This window comes from Aotus nancymaae, unplaced genomic scaffold (assembly GCF_030222135.1).
Source record: "Aotus nancymaae isolate 86718 unplaced genomic scaffold, 86718_ANA_hifiasm-v0.15.2.pri h1tg000053l, whole genome shotgun sequence".
Taxonomy (NCBI): domain Eukaryota; kingdom Metazoa; phylum Chordata; class Mammalia; order Primates; family Aotidae; genus Aotus; species Aotus nancymaae.
Genome location: NW_026988467.1, coordinates 16,167,623 through 16,186,783, shown reverse-complemented (window position 1 = coordinate 16,186,783; position 19,161 = coordinate 16,167,623). Strand labels below are relative to the sequence as shown.

Sequence of the window (19,161 nt, the reverse complement as noted above, 5' to 3'; positions counted from 1 at the left end):
CCAATAAAGCCTGTTAAAACAATGTCAAGCCCCTGACCAAACCCTTCTCTTTATCCTTCAGGATAAAGAGCACATTTCTTAACAGCAGAGGATGGCCCTTAGAATATATGGCCTTTGATGACTCCTGTGATCCCCACACACTCTGTCTGCCATAGAAACACAGCTGCCCCCTTCTCTGTACATCTGCTGCTCCCTCTGTCTGAACTACTCTTCCACACTCAGCTCCTGGCTCGCATCCCTCAATTCTGTCCTATCCTAGGCGTTTAGCCTAGATGTCAACACCTCCAGCTGCCTTCTTTTTTGTTACTTTTTTAAAAAATTTTTTTGGTAGAGATGGGGTCTCACTATGTTAGCCAGGCTGGTCTCAAACTCCTGACCTTAAGTGATCCTCCTGCCTTGGCCTCCCAGAGTGCTGGGATTACAGGTGAGCCACTGTGCCTGGCCTCCAGGTCCCTTCTGACTGTAATCTTCTTGCGCCTCTGCAGATCAGGTGGGTGTCCCTCTTCTGTGCTTCACATAATGAAATAATTGCAATGTCACCACTGACAGCTTTCAGGCTTGTGCAAACACTGTGTAGAGGCCCTGAGTGGGCAGCTTTCCCTATACACCCTCATGCCATCCTCCTAGCAACCGTCTGAGCTGGGTAACAATATTTCCATTTCACAAGCAAGGAAACTGAGGCTGAGAGCAGTCAAGTGACATGCCCAGGTCAGGATGCTCTTGACCCCTGTGCAGCATCCTTGCTCCCCGATCACAGAAGCAGCCACGCAGTGTTATGTTCACTGCCGCTGTCTCCACCACCGGCCTGCCAAACCCTTGAGGACAAAGGCTGTGTTTGATGCATTCCAGCCCTCCCACTCTCCTGCCCCATCTCTGACCAGCTGTGTGACCTAAAGCAAATTACTTAATCTCTCTGGGTTTTGGATCCCTCATCTGTAAAACAGATGGATAGTAACTGTCCCTATTTCACAAGGTTGTGAGGATTAAATGAGGTAGAAATATAGCAAGTACTTAGAAGCAAGCCAGGTATACAGTGGGCTCTCAATAAACTATTGCAAAAGAGATGATCTCTCTATCAGCACTGCCCAGCACAAGGCCTGGCCTGTGGTAGGGATCAGTGCAGGTTGGATACCCTTCCTGGATGGGTAGGAAGTGGAAGGAGCACACCCAGCCTCTGGTCTGGAGAGGCCTGGGGTCTGCCAGGAAACCTCTCTCTGAGCAGTCGCTGGAGCCACTCCCCCAACCCTACAGCCCTGCCCCGGTCCTGCCACCCAGACACTACTCACGGGAAGGTAGATGCAGCAAAGCAGAGAATGGAGATCAAGCCCAGGCCCACGCTGGCCTCATCCCAGCCGTCCTGGGCACATTCACCAAACACATCCCATATCCACTGGATGGAGCCATTGGGGCAGCTGGAGAAGTTGCGGGAGCCCAGTTTCTTCCAGACCATGGCTGTGGAGGAAGGGCCCCCGGGGCCAGGCACGGCTGCACAGGAGTGAGGGTGCTGGTGTTCTGAGGCTGGCAAGGGTTCTACAGGGAGAGAGAGAGGAAGCTTTCAGCACTGGAAGGTCCAGTTCCTATTCATGGTCATCCCAAACTAAGCTCATCCCAGCCTTATCACCTGGCACCTAGCCCTGAACCAGAGAAGGGCAAAGACATAATCTTTACCCACCAGGACACAATCAGCCTACAGGTACACAGATCACAGCAAACATACACCAACTAGACGTGCAGGCAGCACACTGGATCTGCAGAAGGGACAGGTGTGTTCAAATCCCTGCTTCACCACCCGTTCATGCTAGAGTTTGGGCAAAGACTCAGCCCTTCTGTGCCTGAGCCCTCTCATCTGTAAATGGGGGTCATTACAGTGCTGCCTCCCGCATCCGGTTGTACGGGTTAAATGAGTTCATACATAGCGTGGAGAACTGAGCCCTATGACTCCCGAACACTTAGGTTGTCCCTAATTTCTTGTGATTATTACAAATTACTCTGTAAGGATCTGCTGAGACCAGGCCCATCAAGCTCATTATCTAATTTAAAGTAGGTTGTACCCAGGAGCGATGGATGGCTGGCTCATGCCTATAATCCCCACACTTTGGGAGGCTAAGGCGGGAGGACAACTTGAGCCCAGGAGACAGAGACCAGCCTGGGCAACACAGCGAGAAGCCCTCTCTCTGGGAAAGAAAAAAAAAAAGAAAAGAAAAAACACAAAAATTTAGCCGATCATGGTGGTGTGATGGTGTGCACCCGTCTGGTCCTAGCCACTCAGGAGGCTGAGGTGGGACGATCACTTGAGCCCAGGAGGTAGAGGCTATAGAAAGCCATGATCTCACCAATGCACTCCAGCCTGGATGACAGAGCAAGACCCTGTCTCAAAAACAACAACAGAAAATAAGGGCTGGGCACCGTGCTGGCACTCTGGAAGGCCGAGGTGGGAAAGATTGCTTAAGCCCAGGAGTTAGAGAACAGCCTGAGTAACGCTGTCTCTATGAAAAATTCAAAAATTAGCCAGGTGTGGTAGCACACGCATGTAGTCCTAGCTGCTACTCAGGAGGCCGAGGTGGGAGAATCACTTGAGCCTAGGAGGTGGAGGTTGCAGAGCAAGCCACGATCATGCCACTGTACTCCAGCCTGGTGACAGAGCCAGAGCCAGACCCTGTCTTAAAAGAAAAAACCGCACACACACACACAAACCATAAAGCAGGGTGCCCCACACAGATGAGGAAAGTAGAGAAGAGGAGCAGGGGATCCCCGGGGTTGGATGAGTGACAAGGACTCAAGTTTGAGACGCTGCATCCTGTATCCTCCCAGGAGCTCACAGAGTGTGGGGGATGCCTACCAGTAGGGAGTCCACAGCCGCCTCCCCACTGTCATACTGACAAAGCCAGAATATGGGCGATCGCAGGGCTGGGCAGGGCAGGCCCCTCCCGGTACCCAAGCACCCTGGACAGTGAGTAGAGCAGTCACTGCCTGCGTGACACCTTAGAGGAGGAAGGGAAAGTGAGGCTTGTCTGGGCCATCTCCGTCAGTGATGGTCACCACAGCTCGGACCAGAGAGCTCTTTGTCAGCCTATGCCAAGCACCCTGCATGCATTCATATGTTTCATCTTTACAGCAACTGTGAAGTGGGGACCACTGACATCCACAAGGAGCCTGAGCCAGAGTGCGGAAGTGATGTGCCAGGGCCACCCAGCCGGGAAGCTAAGGAGTCAAACCCAAGACTCAGACCTACACGCCTGCTTATGGCCACCCGCCACACCGACTGCCTCAGGTGCATCCGCCACCAGCGAGGCAGAAGTCTTCTGTGGCTCCCTAGCAAGCAGACACAGAAAAAGAAAGAGGGAAGCCTCTGCGGTCTGGCATGACTGCCCAGCCAGAAAGTGGGCTTCCCCTCTTCTCCCTGTGCTCAGAGGGGATTTCCTCACCCAGGCAGGGGCTCTCTCCAGCTGCCTTCATTCCCACTTGTGTCAGGAGGCCTGGGCTCCTCAGCTAGGCCCTGGCTGGCCCCACGGAACTGCTGAGGTCACAGAGACCAGGGAGCACCAGGAGGGAAAGTGAGTCAGCACCTCCTCTCAGGAAGCTGTAGACCCTGAGCCCCAATGTGACTCGCTGTGGGCAGAGGCCCTGGAGCTGCAGATAAGGGCGCCTCAGGTCACTGTCGGCCCAGCTCACTGGACTATCTCCAGGGCCTGGCACAGGCAGGGAGGCTGAAAGCCTCTTCCTTTGTGTCTTAGTGGCCCACCTGGAGCATCATCAGCACCGCTGATGTTGGAAGGCTTCACCTGATGCCCCGACTCTGGGACCTGGAAGGCCGCACCAAATTAACAGAGTCCAGGTGTGGCTGGGCGTGGTGGCTCACACCTGTAATCCCAGCACTTTGGGAGGCTGAGGCGGGTGGATCACTTGAGCTCAGGAGTTAGAGAACAGCTTGGCCAACATGGTGAAACCCTCTCTCTATCAAAAATACAAAAATTAGCTGGGTGTGGTGGCATATGCCTGTAATTCCAGCTACTCAGGAGGCTGAGGTGGGAGAATCACTTGAACTCAGGAGGTGTAGGTTGCAGTGAGTCAAGACTGCACCCCTGTGCTCCAGCCTGAGAAACAGAGCAAGACTGTCTCAAAAAGAAAAAAAAAAAAAAACCATATAGTCCAGGTGAGAATGCCAAAGGGATTTCAAATCAAGTCCTCATGTTCCCAGCCACCGCCCCCGACTGGGCTGAAACCCCCCCACCCCCTTGCAGAGTCTGAACACAAGGCTGCAGGTCATCCACTGCCATCTTCACCACTCCCCAGCAAGGTCGGGTATACTGTGCTCATTTTACAGGTGAGGCTGAGCAGCCTTGGAAGTGAGTTAACCTGCCTGAGCCCTCTTATAAAATGGGGCCAGTGACATTCACTCCTTGGGGCAGCTGTCCTGACTAAATGCACATAAAGCTCTCAGTCCCGTGCCTGACAACGCACGGCAGCGACTGTTTTCAGGATGACAGTCCAGCATCTCAACCACCCCGGGGCCTCTCTCTCATTTCCCCTTTTCCCCAGGTTAGGGAGGAAATGAAATGGACGCATCCCACTATGTGTATGTGTTGGGGGGTTGTCTTGAGGAAGGTACCTTGGTTATGGATCCAGGATACTGGGTGGGTGGCCCCCTGACCTTGAACAGGACTTGTGCAGCCTGGGGCTCAGGACACTCAGAGACACACCTGATCCCTGATCAGAAGGGCCTTGCTCTGAGGGCCATCCTGCACAGTTCCTGTCACCCAGAAGCCAGGCATGGGCCCACTTCCTGTTCAAACAGTGCTGAGTAAATGGATGTCCAAGGTTGCATTGGAGCTTGACCTCATCTGTAGAGACGGCAAGAGCCCCAGAAGGGGTACCCTGGAATCACCCTTGCAGGGTGCACGTTAAAAATTTGGAGTGAGTGTACCTGGGCTGGGGCTTAAAGATTCTGGATTTAAGAAGCCCTCCAGCGATTCTGTTCCATCTGGTGCACTTTGAGAAAGGGTGGGCTGGAGATGGCGTCTCTTGCTACATTCAACCTCCTCTCCTTGATCCCGAGCTGAGTCAGGGATGCTTTGGGCCGAGGACCAATGCCAATCAGGCGTCCACCTTTGTCTACAGGATCAAGTCCAAATTACCTGAGGCCAGGCCTCAAGTTACTCCAAGAACCGCCCTCCCAACCTTATCTCCTGCCTCCTGACCCACGTCTTCAGTCATTTCGGGTCTCCAGGCATCTGCACATACTGTCTCTTCCCCTAGGAGTGTCCTGCTCCCCTGCAAGGGCCTGATCATGAAGTATGACTCACTTCTAAATTGCTCTTTCAAAGATGCCCTGTGAGAGCCAGCTGGACAAGACCTCCCACCTCATCCTCTCCCTCGTCCACACACCTGAAGAATGCTACCACCATCCTCTGCGACCAGTGTCCTTGAAACGTACTCTCCTCACTCTGGATTGTGCATTTCTTATTCTCTGGGTCTAAACACATGTAGAGGTTCAGCAAATGTTGAAAGAGAGAGAGGGAGAGAGAAGGACAGAGTGAAGAAGAGAGGCAATGGGAGTGAGGAAAGGAGAAAAGGGAGAAAGAGAGGGAAGAGGAAGAAAAAGAGAAAGGAAGAAAGATGGGGAAAGCTGTGAGCTCAAACAGCCCAGGGTTGAGGCAAAAATCACTCTGGAACAGACCTGCCCAATGCCTACCAGTCTAGAACTCAAGTGACTGAGCCTCGCAGTTCTCATCTGAAAAGTGGGGGAATAACGCAATACCCACCTCCTAGGCTGACTGCAGAGTTAAATGATACAACCCAGGCCAAGCCATTACAAGGGTGCCTGGCACAGACACTCGCCACCAACAGCACAAAATGACTATTATTTGTTCTCACTGTAGCCCTTCCAGCATCCAGGCACACAGGAGCCTTCAGTAAGAGTTGATTAGGTAAGACCCGAGACCCCGGCCCGGGACCACTCACACTTCCAGACCCAGACTCTCCATGCACACGTTTGGAAACCTACCCTAGGCACGGCGTGGGAGGGGGCAGTGTGGGCTCTCGTCCCTGCACACCTGGGGAGAATGTGGAGGGAGGAGCGTCCTGTCTTGGGACTACCACCCACTCCAGGGCTCGGCCTCCTCGGCCACAGCTCCCTCCTGGTGATTCAGCCCGGTGCGGGTCGCCTGTTTGGAGGGATAATGACAGGGCAGCTGCTGGGGCCAGCGCCGCAAGGGCCCTCTCCCGACCGACCCGGGAAAAACAAAGCCATCAGATGGCAGGGGGCCGGTCGGCCGCGACCAGGGGGTGAAAGGGGACCCGGTCCCCAACCCCTGGCCAGGCCAGCCCGAGAGGCTGTGCTGGTCGCCCCTGAGGTGGGGGACCACAGGGCTGCGAGCTCCCAAGGGCCACCCAGTCCCGGCCCGAAGCCTCGCCTCAGGATGTCGCGCCACAAGGGGGGCGCAGGAGTCCCAGCAGTCCAGGGGCCGGAGGAGGGGGCTGGAAGGACGTAGCAGGGAAGCCCAGGAGCCCCGACCCCCAGCCGTGGTTTGCCACCTGCCCCAGGGCCGGCTCACCAAGTCCAGATCCGCCACCAGGGCCCGACTTCTGGGTCAGAGCCCGCCGGGTCAGCTGACCGCGCGCCACCGCCCCGCCCCGGAAACCACAGGCCCCGCCCCCACGCTGCGCGCCTGGCTGACCCGGTCGGGAGGCGCACCTGGGGCCGCATCTGCTGTCCCCGCCCCCCACCGCCTTCGCGCTCCGCCCTGGGCCCCCGGGCTCCAAACGCGCAGGCGCCGCGGCCATGCTGAGTGCCGCGTCTCGCGTTGTTCCTCGCGCTGCTCTCCACTGTGCGCGTCGCTCCCCGCCGCCCGAGTCCCGCGCGCTCGCCATGTCCCGGGCATCGCCACCGCGGGCCGCCACGGTGCTGGGCACCATGGAGATGGGGCGCCGCATGGACTCGCCTGCCAGCGCCGCGGCCGTGCGCGCCTTCCTGGAGCGCGGCCACACGGAGCTGGACACGGCCTTCATGTACAGCGACGGCCAGTCCGAGACTATCCTGGGCGGCCTGGGGCTTGGGCTGGGCGGCGGCGACTGCAGAGGTAACAGTGTCCTCTGGTCCTCCCCCTGCACCGTGCAGAGCTGAGCCCAGCCGTGCACCGACCCACTAGGGCCCGGCCGCGTGCAGCACCGACGGCTTCGTCCCTCGCCCCACCCCTGTCCACTCCGCAGCTCTGGGAACCCCAGGACAACTAGATGGTGTTTTGCCCTGACTCCTTTTACCCACTCTCCTTCCTCTGGGAATTGCAGCGCGAGAGTCTACCCCCAGCTTGGTCTGGCCCATCGCTTCCCACCTCCACTGATGCTCCGGCCTCCAAACCTGCTAGGTGTCCGTAACCGGTCCCCACCCAGGCTCTCTGCCTGTCCTCTACCCCTTCGTTGCCATCATCACCCATGCATTCCCTGGGCACCCTTTTCTCTTCCTGGCCATTCCTTATCCCCTAGACTTTGCTCTGTTCAGCTGGCAGTACCTCTGGCTCTTTCAGGGAGAACTCTGGCGATGCCACCATAGGCTGGCGGGGAGAGTAGGGTTGGTAGGGTGGAAGTGCAGACGGGTGAGGGGGTAGGGCCTTTCTATCCGCTCTGTGCCAGGAATTGTCATGGGGCCATAGAGAAAGTGACTCCAGCCCGCCACAGGGAACTCAGAGTCTAGTGGGGAAGACTGAAGTAATGATTGCTGGAGATCCCAGAAAGAGTACTTTGGGAGCTGTAGGCCGGGGAGAGGTACTAGGGAAGCCTTAGCAAACCCTGGAGCTCGGCCTTAAAGGCTCAGTAGTGGCTCACGCCTGTCATCTCAGCACTTTGGGAGGCCGAGGCACGCAGTTCGCAAGGTCAATCGAGACCATTCTGGCCAACATGGTGAAACCCCATCTCCACTAAAAATACAAAACTTAGCTGGGTGTGGTGGTGTGCGCCTGTAGTTCCAGCTACTCAGGAGGCTGAGGCAGGAGAATCACTTGAATCCCGGAGGCAGAGGTTGCAGTGAGCCGAGATCTTGCCATTGCACTCCAGCCTGACTACAAAGCCAGACTCCTCTCAAAAAGAAACAAAAATAGCAGTTTGGAGGAGAACAAGAGAAAGGAGTATTAGAGTCTGCGCAAAGGCTGGGTTTGGAAAAGCAATGTGCCTGATGTGTGAAAGGAAGGCCAGCGGCCAGGTGTGGCTTGAGTGGAGGATGGAGGAGACTGTCCCTCATGAGCCTGGTGCCATTGATAGCCCTTGAGAGGGTGCCTGACATGCAGTGAGGGCCCAGGAAATGTGGGCTGTTTCCCTTTCCATGCTTCATCTACTCGACCATCCGGAGGCTCTTGCTTCCCCCACCCCAAGAGAGGTTCTCTCTGCGTCCTCCTTAGAGTCATAGTGCATGGTGGGTCGGGGGAAAAGAGGGCGAGTGTGAATCTCAGGCCCACGCTCTTTCTAGTTCACCTGGTTGCATGTTATTTATTATTATTATTATTTGAGACCGAGTCTTGCTCTGTCACCCAGGGTGGAGTGAAATGGCATGGTCTCGGCTCACTGTAACCCCTGCCTCCCAGATTCAATTATCCTGTCTCAGCCTCCTGAGTAACTGAGATTACAGGGGCACACCACCACGCCCAACTAATTTTTGTATTTTTAATAAAGATGGGGTTTCACCATATTAGCCAGGCTGGTCTCAAACTCCTGACCTCAAGTGATCCGCCCACCTCAGCTTCCCAAAATGCTGGGATGACAGGCGTGAGCCACCGCACCCAGCCAGGTTGCATATTATCAATAATGAAGATTTTGTTTCTGAGTTTGTTTTTCTTCTCCAACCCTTCCCCACTTCCATCTTTGAGGCCAGGAGCTCACTGGACCAAAGTCCTCACACCAGACCTGAGGCAAAGTTCATGCCAGGAGTGCCTGCGGGGCTCTGAGGAAATGGAGAAAATCTAGATGAGAAACTGTGGAATTTGTTCTCTTCCATATCCCAGCTGATCTCATGACACCCCTGTGAGCTACTGAACTGACTTTGCCAAGTATGAAAAGTGCAAAACCCATCCGCCTACCAATCCAGGCATGGGGTTCCTTTTTTTTTTTTTTTTTTTTGAGACATTGTCTCACTCTGTTGCCCAGGCTGGAGTTCAGTGGTGTGATCTCAGCCTGCTGAGTAGCTGAGACTATAGACACACACCACCAGGTCCAGCTAATTTTGTATTTTTAGTAGAGATGGGGTTTCAGTGTTAGCTAGGCTGGTCTCAAACTCCTAACCTGAGGCGATCCACCCACCTCAACCTCCCAAAGTGCTGAGATTACAGGTGTGAGCCACCCCACCTGGCCCAGCTGGGGTTCTTTTTTAGTTTTTATTTTTGTAGAGACAGAGTCTTGCTACATTGCCCAGGATCATCTCAAACTCCTGGGCTCAAGTGATCCTTCCTACTCAGCCTCCCAAAGTGCTGGGTTTACAGATGTGAGCTGCTGCACCTGGACCAACAGCTAGGGTTCTTTATAGGGAAAAGAACAGTGCAAAATTAACTCATTTCCAAGCTGCTTGGATGCATAACACTGTTGTCATAGCAGTGTATCTCCACATGGTTGGATGTATGCTCATGCTCTGTGAGTCGGAAAGGGGAGGGGAGGATTATAATTACATTCTGCTCAGTTTGCCTTCTAAGCTCTCAAATTGATCTCTACTAGTGGGCCACATTCATGTGGCTGAATCTCTTTCCTAAATGCTTCCAGGCCTGCCCCCTTGACTTCTTTCTCTGTACTGCAGCCAAGTGTGAATACAGGTGACCGGTTCACACCCTGAAAAAACCTGGAATGATCAAGCTCAGATTCAGTGGGATGGTATTTAAGAAGCTTTGGGATCAGGTCTGTCCCGTCTCTTGTCCTGTGTCCCACTGCTCCTTGCTCTGGAATTTATGTTTTTGTAACTTAGACTTGAAGGTTTGGAGCCTCACATACTGTTTTCTTGCCTGACTGTGCATGGGTTCCCATGCTCTGGAATGTACCTTCTGCTCTTTGTTGTTTGCTGGGACTCTGTTTGGGGGTGATCCCCTAGGGAAAACCTTCCCTGGAGTCCCCAAGTTGGCCTCATGCATCTCATCCGGGCTCCTTGGCACTGTGGGTGTTCCCCTCCTGTGCTTACCATGGTGTACCTTCCTCTAGACTGGGCTCCAGGAGGGCAGAGAGCCATTGTGTTCAGGTCATCTCTGCATACTTAGTCTCTAGTGCACGGTCTGGCACAGCCAGCAGTTTTGGTGACTAATGATAGTTATTCTAATAGGTGAACATTGAGAACTCGCATATATGACATTATTTAATCCCCAGGACCCCCCAGTAAGGATAGTTTGATTATTATCACCCAATTTTTTAAATCAATTGAGGCCAAGGGAATATAAGTAATTTAGCCAGGGTTACATGGTTAGCAAATGGCTCTAATAGGTCACTTAATCATTCCATTCTCTCTCCAAGTGAAAATTGCCACCAAGGCCAACCCTTGGGATGGAAAATCACTAAAGCCTGATAGTGTCCGGTCCCAGCTGGAGACGTCATTGAAGAGGCTGCAGTGTCCCCGAGTGGACCTCTTCTACCTACATGCACCTGACCACGGCACCCCAGTGGAAGAGACGCTGCGTGCCTGCCACCAGCTGCACCAGGAGGTGAGGGGGCCCTCCAAGCTCCGAAGGCGAGCTCCTGCTCCTTTCTTTATCCTGATCCTTCTCATGAGAGCAGAGGCACCAGGGCAATTCCAGGGTGGAGCAGAGAGCAGCTCCATTACCCAGGGCCCCACCCTGGCCTCCCCTTCCTGGTCTCTTGGGCTGTACTGGGTTCTGACTGTGGCCTCACCTGTGCAGGGCAAGTTCATGGAGCTTGGCCTCTCCAACTATGCCTCCTGGGAAGTGGCTGAGATCTGTACCCTCTGCAGGAGCAACGGCTGGATCCTGCCCACTGTGTACCAGGTGAGGGCCAGGGCTGCAGAGGCCACAATCTCCAGGACTCCTGCTCATCCTGGGCTGCCTTTCCTCCTCTGACTGCCCCCCGTGCCCTCTGCATAGCAGCCACTCCCCTGCTGAAAGCCTACAGATGGCTCCCAGGTACCCTCAGGATGCCATTCAAGCTCCTCAGCCTGGCCACTGGGCATCTGCTTCCTTCCTGCCTGAGTGTGCACCTTGGTCCCTTTCTTCCCCGCCTCCTTTTGTACTTCAGCCTGGAACACATTTCCCCTGCCCTCCTCCCTGAGAGAAGCACTCGGGCCTTACATAGATGTCTCTTCCTTTGGAAGCCTTTCTAGAAAGCCCCACAGGAGTCTCCAGCCTCCAAACCTTATCTTCATACGTTCAGCGAGTACTTTTCAGCTCCTTCTTTGATCATACAACCTAACTTTATTGAAATTAACTGCCGCCTTGTCAGTTTTTTTAAACTTGAGTATAACACCTCGTGGAGGCAGGAGTTTTATGACACCTGCTTGTGGTTGTAACCAGTGTCCCGCATGGAGTTCATACACCAGATACTTGTGGAAAGATATCATTCCACTTCAGTTTTCTGTCCTTGGGCCTAACACCCTCTCTCCATCCCCTCCTAGCAGTAGTGATGTTAGAATATTGCTGAAGTCCTGGGCTCGTGTTGCTTTAGAATTTTAACAGGGGAAGGCTACAGTTCCTTTTCTTGACATGTCCACCCTCTCCCCGGGGTCCCTCTCCCTGCAGGGCATGTACAACGCCACCACCCGGCAGGTGGAAACGGAGCTCTTCCCCTGCCTCAGGCACTTTGGACTGAGGTTCTATGCCTACAACCCTCTGGCTGGTACGTGGAGCATTCCTGGCCCTGTCTCGGCCTATTCCTGACCCACTGATGCCCAGCCCAGGATTTAGGAAGCAGGGAGGGTTTGACAAGAGGCTGGGCTGCATCCTTCACCCCTCCTGGGTTCCCTGCCTCTCCCCTAGTCCAGAGTCCTGAGGGACATGGCAGCTTCTGGAGCACTCTGGGCCCAAGAGCTGATTGCTGCCTTTCCACAGGGGGCCTGCTAACTGGCAAGTACAAATACGAGGACAAGGATGGGAAACAGCCCGTGGGCCGCTTCTTTGGGAATAGCTGGGCTGAGACCTACAGGAATCGGTGAGCCGGAGTGGGCTTGGTGAGGATGGCTGGTGTGGGGTCAGCTTCATGTGGAATGAAGTCCTGGGCTGCTCCTGGGGTAAGACCTTCCCTTGCTGTTTATGCCTCCTCCCCTGCATTCCTTCAGGAATTCCCAAATCCTCGGTGGGTTTTCTTTTTGTCTTGGGACCTCCAGGAGGAAATGAGGATCCCTGGATGTTGGGGCCTTGAAGTCGTAGCTCTTTCCTGAGCAATCACCTGCTAAGAAGGAAAGAGCGATCCCAGGATGGGCCAGGCATGGTGGCCCACATCTTTTTTTGAGATGGAGTCTTGCTCTGTTGCCCAGGCTGGAGTGTGGTGGCACGATCTCAACTCACTGCAATCTCTGCCTCCTGGGTTCAAGTGATTTTTATGCCTCAGCCTCCCAAGTAGCTGAGACCATAGTCACGCACCACCATACCTGGCTAATTTTTATATTTTTAAATAGAAACGGGGTTTCACCATATTGGCCAGGCTGGTCTGGAACTCCTGACCTTGTGATCCGCCCGCCTCGGCCTCTGGCCTCCCAAAGTGCTGGGATTACAGGCGTGAGCCACCATACCTGGCCAAGTTTATGCATTCAAGACCAGTCTGGGCAATGTGATCTCTACCGAAAAAATACAAAAAATTAGCCAGGTTAATGTGATGGTGCACACCTGTAGCCCCAGCTACTCAGGAGGCTGAGGCAGGAAAATTACTTGGGCCTAAGAGATTGAGGCTGCAGTGAGCCATGATCATGCCACTGCACTCCAGCATAGGCAACAGAGGAAGACCATATGTCAAAAAAAAAAAAATAAGAGGGGAGCTTCTGCCCCCATAGCCACAGCCAGAGCTTCCGCCGCCATGCTGGAGCTTCCGCCTCCGAAACTTTTGCCACCGTGTCTGTCGCCTCCGAAACTAAACGGAGTGAAGTCACATTCGGTTATCTCTAACGTTGGAAAACGATGGAGCTGACACCCATTGTGGAGATGAATCACTTTTCATCAGGTTTTTAACGCTAAGTCTTGAGGAATACAATGGTGAACACAAAGGAAAACATTATACTGTGGAGACACACAGTTTTGAGACATCTGTGACCAGGCATGTCACGTGTGAATATACCACTGGACTTCAAAGCAATACGTTGTAACTCTTATTTGTCATTTTACAACTGATTCATTTTATTTTCATCACCATGGGGTGCACCCTGTTGTTGAGCTCTCTGGGTCAGACGTCTGGAGACTTCTCTGGTGGATCCTAGTCTCTAAGCTTGCTCTGAAATTACTTGTGCTCAGGGAGAGAGTTGAGATGGATGGCGTCCACTCACTCTGTGCGTCCAGCTGCAGCTCCTCCTGATGGAGTTCCTCGTTGAGTTGGTCACTGTGGCCAGATGGTGTTGGCCTGCTCCCTTCCTCAGGTGTTCTGAAAGCTGTGGGGTTTTTCAGCATTTTTCTTCCTGGCTCTCCCTCCAGTTGCTTGTGTCTTCTTCACTACCTTGGGACTCTTCCTGGGCTTCCGGACATCGGTTGAGAGGAGGACTTCTTCCTCCCTTGTCCCCTTGGTGTTGGCTGGTGGTTGCTCTTCGACAGCTGGACTGGAGGCTCTCGGTTTTCTGTTCATCTTCAGCACGTCAATGTCTCTCAAGGGTCTCATGTTGCAGCATCTTACCAGAGGCCACTGGGCCTGCAGTTCCAGTTCCAGTGACTGGAGAGTCCACCTCAGCTCGGCAGTCTCATTCTGGTTGGCACTTGTCAGCAGAAGCCAATGCCTGCCCATCAGTTCTTTACTCTAAGGTGTTAGAGTGGAACAAAAATATGAATACTTGTTTAAAAAAAAAAAAAAGAGATCCCTGGAGGGAGACCTGCCCCGTCTGAGTGGCCTTCGTGTCCCTAGGGAAAATCAGAGCAGGCTGTGAGTCCTCAGGAGTAAAGATTCATTGTGGTCTCTGGTGAGGGGGCTGGCATCCTGGGTAGTTCTGATGCCCAGTGAAGTGGGAGACCTATGACTCTAGAGGATACCCACTCAGGACCGCAGGGTGTGGGTGGGGCAGTGGCCCTGGATGGCTCTTCGGTTGTGGCTCCCAGTGTGACCCCCATGGTACTGACCCCTGTGCCACTGTCCCCCCTTCCCAGCTTCTGGAAGGAGCACCACTTTGAGGCCATTGCTCTGGTGGAGAAGGCCCTGCAGGCAGCGTATGGCGCCCGTGCCCCCAGCATGACCTCGGCTGCCCTCCGGTGGATGTACCACCACTCACAGCTGCAGGTAGGCAGCGACCTGGGTGCTCAGCTTCTGCCCTTCCAGGGGGACCAGCATCACCTTTAGGTGAAGGCCAAAGCATTTGATTTCTCAATTCCTCTGAAATTTCTTACTTCCAGTTCTCAAAACACTCTTCCCCCTCTGAGTGCCAGGATTTGTAATGAAGGCTTCGTTTCAGGGATTTTCTTATTCCTCAGGCTTTGTGGAGTGTGATTATCCCAGTGTTACTGATGAGGAAACTGAGGTTCACCCAGCTATTAAAGGGGCAGACATTTTAACACGGATTTAACTGTAAAGCCCACTCATCTCACGCTTTTGGTTTCCCTCTCTTGGTGCCTCGTGTCTTCCTGGTTAAAGCTTATTTCCTAGCTGGCGGCGGTGGCTCACACCTATATTCCAGCACTTTGGGAGGCTGAGATGGGAAGATTGCTTGAGCTCAGGCATTTGAGTCTAGCCTGGGCAGCGAAGTGGGACCCTATCTCTACAACAAAACAAATAGTCAGACATGGCAGTTTGCTCTTGTGTTCCCAGCTACTCAGGAGGGTGGGAAGATCACTTGAGCCCAGGAAGTCAAGGTTGCAGTGAGCTGAGATCACACCACTGCGCTTTAGCCTGGGGACAGAGCAAGACCCTGTCTAAGAAAACAAGCGAACAACAACAAAACTAACAGCAACAAACTGACCTGCAGCTTCCGCCTCACATGTTGCATAGCATCTGGCGTATATCCGGTAGATGTTCAGTACATGGGAGCTGTGTTTTACATAAGGTTTCTCTCATACCAATGCTGAAAATAGAGAAATAGATGGACTGTCAAAACATACTTAACTTAGCCTGCTTTTTTATTTTTTTGAGACAGGGTCTCACTCTGTCACCCAGGCTGTAGAACAGTGGCGCACTCATAGCCACAACGTCCTGGGCTCAAGTGATCCTTCTGCCTCAGCCTCCCTAGTAGCTGGGACAAGGCATACACTACCACCCCCGGCTAATTTTGTTTTGTTGTTTTTTGTAGAGACAGAGTCTCACTATGTTGCCCAGTCTGGTCTTGAACACTTGGGCTCAAGTGTTCTTCCCACCTCGACCTTCCAAAGTGCTGGGATTACAGGCGTGAGCCACTGTGCCCAGTCACCTTAGCCATTTTTACACAGCTGCTGGGGGCAGAACTGGTTGATGAATGGAGGTCTATCTGGATGCGCCATGTGAGAGTAGGGGAGAGGATACAGGTTTCAAGTCACATGGGTACAGCTATCCAAGGCACCTAAGTTCTTTTTGGACATACAGGATATAAATATAAACAGAGACCCCCAAATCTCAGCAGGGAGGTGGCTGGGAGGGGTGTGAGTGGAGTCGCCGTGCAGCAGAAGACGGTTGAAGTCTGGCTCTCTCCCTTGCAGGGTGCCCATGGGGACGCAGTCATCCTTGGCATGTCCAGCCTGGAGCAGCTGGAGCAGAACTTGGCAGCGGCGGAGGAAGGGCCCCTGGAGCCGGCTGTCGTGGACGCCTTTCATCAAGCCTGGCATTTGGTTGCCCATGAATGTCCCAACTACTTCCGCTAGGCCCATTGTGGCTCAGGCTGCCCAAGGCTTTTCTGTCACCTCTTCTGTTTTCTCATGCTGACCAGTCTTGACCTTAAGCTGATTTAGCAGTCTTTCTGGACTGTCTGTATCCATACATTATTTTTCTAGCTTCCTGATCACTTTACATTGTGAAAGGCGGGGGTGAGTCCCACTTGGGCATTTCCTGTTGAATAAAGCAGGCACTTGGCTTGGCTGTAGCCCAGGTGTTGAGTGAACCCCAGAAACTTGTTTCCCATCCTGCCTGGGGATGAGAAAGGGCAGAACCGTGGGCAGGAGTCTTCAGGGGGCAGAGGTAGTAGGAGGGGCTCAGGAGCACACTGCCCTCCCCGGGTCTCCTCGGTCCCCAGCCTGAATGCCTGCCTGACCTCTCAGCATTGAAGTGCCTCTCACTCCTCTACACATGATAGGAAAGAGGGTCATACACCTGGAGTACATTTTCTCTAATTCAGAATTGCCTCAGTGAATTCTTAGGAATGAAAGAACTGCAACAAAAAACTACCATTAGAGTCACTACCAAGAAGAAGAACACTTCCTAGGATCTGTGAAACATCTCCAATGCTCTCAGTCTTAGCTTACTGTGTCTTAACTAAAGCCCCTTGTCTTTTCACCCATAAGGTTCTCAGCCTTGGCTCTGGGCCTCCTGTTCGGCATGGGGACATAAGCAGCCAAGGTCATTTCCCTTGGAAACCCCTACTCCACACAGGAGGCACCAGGGCTGAGAGGAGGAATCCTCAGTTCAGTGGTTGCTGAACCTGCTGCATTCCCAGTGCGGCAAAATCCCTCCAGCCCTGGGCGGGGCAGCAGGCAGCACTCAGAGCAGCCTCTTCACGCAGTGAAAGAAGCCCAACCTGGAAATGTACTGTTTCATTTATATTTATTATTTGTTCTTGAGACAGGTTCTTACTCTGTCGCCTAGACTGGAGTGCAGGGGCATGATTGTTGCTCACAGCAACTTTGACCTCCGGGGCTCAAGGGATCCTCCCACTTCAGCCTCCCGAGAAGCTTTTATTTTTTGTGGAGCAGAGGTCTCACTATGTTGTCACCTTCTTTTCTCTTTACCCATAACAAAGCAGATGCTCACCCATGTGGAGTGGTGTATCAGTTATCTTTGCACAACAAACCACACTAATGAGTTGCTTGAAAAGACAAACTCCAAGGCTGGCTCAGTGGCTCATGGCTATAATCCCAGCACTTTGGGAGTCCAAAGCAGGTGGATTGCTTGAGCTCAAGAGTTTGAGACCAGCCTAGGCAACACAGTGAAACCCTGTCTCTACCAAAAATACACAAAATATGCGTGTGGTTGCACATACCTGTAGTCCCAGCTGCTCAGGAGCTGAGATGGGAGGATCGCTTGAGCCCTGGAAACAGAAGTTGCAGTGAGCCAAGATCATGCCACTACACTGTAGCCTGGGTGACACAGTGAGACCCCATCTCAAAAAAAAAAAAAATCCTTCAAATTGATAAAAAGATTTTGATGTAATTTATATTACTCCCAGCTGGCTTTTTCTTAATGCTGCAATGGACAAATTAATCCTGAAGCTCATATGGAAATTCAAGGGACCCGTGGGAACCAAAACAGTCTTGAAAAAAATGGTTGGAGGACTCACACTTTCTGATTTCAAAGCTTACTACAAAGCTACAGTAATAAAGACAGTGGTTCTGGCATAAGAATAGAGCAACCGGACAGAACTGAGAGTCCAGAAGTAAACTCTTACTGATTTTAGAGTTGATTGTCAAGACAGTGCAACAGGGAAAAGAATCATCTTCACCAACATCTGGATGTCCTCATGCAAAAGAATGAAGTTGGACCCCTTCCCCGTACCATACACACAAAAAATTAACTCAAATGATCAGCCATCTAAGTGTATAAAGTAAAACTCTTAGAAGAAAATATTGGAGTGTGACTTTGGATTAGGCATTGGTTTCTTAGTGACACCAAAAGCACAAGTGGCAAAAGAAAAAGTGAACACCATCAAAGTTAGAATGTTCATGCTTCAGAGAACAATGTCAAGAAAGTGAAAAGAGCCACAGAATGGGGTAGTGTTTTGCAAATTACCTATCTGTTAAGGAACTTGTAGCTAGAATAGATACAGGACTCTTACAGCTTAATAAAAATGAAAACGTACCCAGTCTCAGTGGCTCATGCCTGTAATCCTAGCATTTTGAGAGGCCAGACGGGCATATCACTTGAGCCCAGGAGTTCAAGATCAGCCTGGGCAACATGACGAAACCCTGTCTCTACAAAAAATACCAAAACAACTAGGTAAGGTGACAGGCACCTGTGGTCCCAGCCAACCGAGAGGCAGAGGTGGGAGGATCTCTTGGGCCCAGGAGGTAGAGGCTGCAGTGAACCAAGATCACATCACTGCACTCCAGCCTGGGCAACAGAGCAAGAGCCTGCCTCAAAGGAAAAAAAAAATCCCAGTTAAACAATGGGCAAATGACTGGAATAGACCTTTTTCCACAGAGGTTATACAGGTGGTCAGTAACCACATGGAAAGCTGCTGAAAATCAATAGTTACCGGGGAGAAGCAAATCAAAACCCCTTCAAATCCACTAAGCACTAGGATGATCGGTCAATAAAATACAGAAAATAACAAGTGTTGAGGGTTTGGAGAAATGGGAGCCTTAGTACACTGCCATTGGGACTATAAAATGGTGTAACCGTTTTGGAACATTCTGGCAGGTTTTTAAAAGATTAAGCATTTATATGACTCAGAAATTTCACTCCCTAGGTATATACTTACAAGAAATGAAATATATGTCCTTATTAAAAATTACATGAATGTTATAGCAGCATTATTCATAATAGCCAGAAAGTGGAAACTGCCCAAATGTCAATCAGTAGATGAATGGATAAACAAAATATCTGTATGTACAATGGAATATTTTTCAAAAATAAAAAGAAATTAACTATGAAACATCTACAGTGTGGACGAACCTTAAAAGCATGGTAAGTGAAAGAAGCCAGTCACAAAAGGCCTTATATTGTATGATTCCATTTATATGAAGTATCTGGAATAAGCAAATCTATTAGACACAGAAAATAGATGAGTGGTTGCCTAGGACTGAGAGGGACTTTGGGAGGAAATGGAGATTCACTGCAACTGAGTACAGAGTTTCTTTTGGGGACGTGATGAAGGCAATCTGAAATTGACTGTGACGGTTGTACAATTCTGAATACACTAAACACCATTAAACTATATACTTTAAGTGA

General features: G+C 52.0%; 2 protein-coding genes across 7 annotated transcripts in view; one reads left to right on the top strand and one right to left on the bottom strand.

The window, feature by feature from the left end:
• The window catches only part of SLC66A1 (solute carrier family 66 member 1), an 18,184-nt gene extending 10,798 nt beyond the window's left edge, over positions 1–7,386 (bottom strand). Inside the window, exons 1-3 of one of the 6 annotated variants that reach the window (XM_064363369.1) lie at positions 7,332–7,386; positions 6,005–6,164; positions 1,287–1,530 (exon numbers count right to left, since the gene is read on the bottom strand). In XM_064363369.1, the coding sequence (XP_064219439.1) occupies positions 1,287–1,450 (164 nt within the window). In that variant the 5' untranslated portion in view covers positions 1,451–1,530; positions 6,005–6,164; positions 7,332–7,386. Of the gene's footprint in view, positions 1–1,286; positions 1,531–3,425; positions 3,472–6,004; positions 6,165–6,554; positions 6,618–7,331 lie in introns of those variants that run through there. The other 5 variants (XM_064363372.1, XM_012439755.2, XM_064363370.1 and 2 more) reach the window with 5 other exon arrangements.
• AKR7A2 (aldo-keto reductase family 7 member A2) lies at positions 6,762–19,161 on the top strand. Its single transcript, XM_012439752.2, has 7 exons — positions 6,762–7,079; positions 10,474–10,661; positions 10,857–10,961; positions 11,709–11,805; positions 12,018–12,117; positions 14,247–14,376; positions 15,762–19,161. The coding sequence occupies exons 1-7, from the start codon at positions 6,782–6,784 to the stop codon at positions 15,921–15,923; spliced, it is 1,080 nt and encodes a 359-aa protein (XP_012295175.2). The 5' UTR covers positions 6,762–6,781; the 3' UTR covers positions 15,924–19,161.

Bases quoted from the DNA above. Each gene is read 5' to 3' on its own strand.
- AKR7A2 (XM_012439752.2), top strand. From the start codon at position 6,782: ATGCTGAGTGCCGCGTCTCGCGTTGTTCCTCGCGCTGCTCTCCACTGT. The intron at 12,118-14,246 runs GTGAGCCGGAGT...CCCCCTTCCCAG, and splicing joins GCTGAGACCTACAGGAATCG to CTTCTGGAAGGAGCACCACT. The intron at 14,377-15,761 runs GTAGGCAGCGAC...TCTCCCTTGCAG, and splicing joins ACCACCACTCACAGCTGCAG to GGTGCCCATGGGGACGCAGT.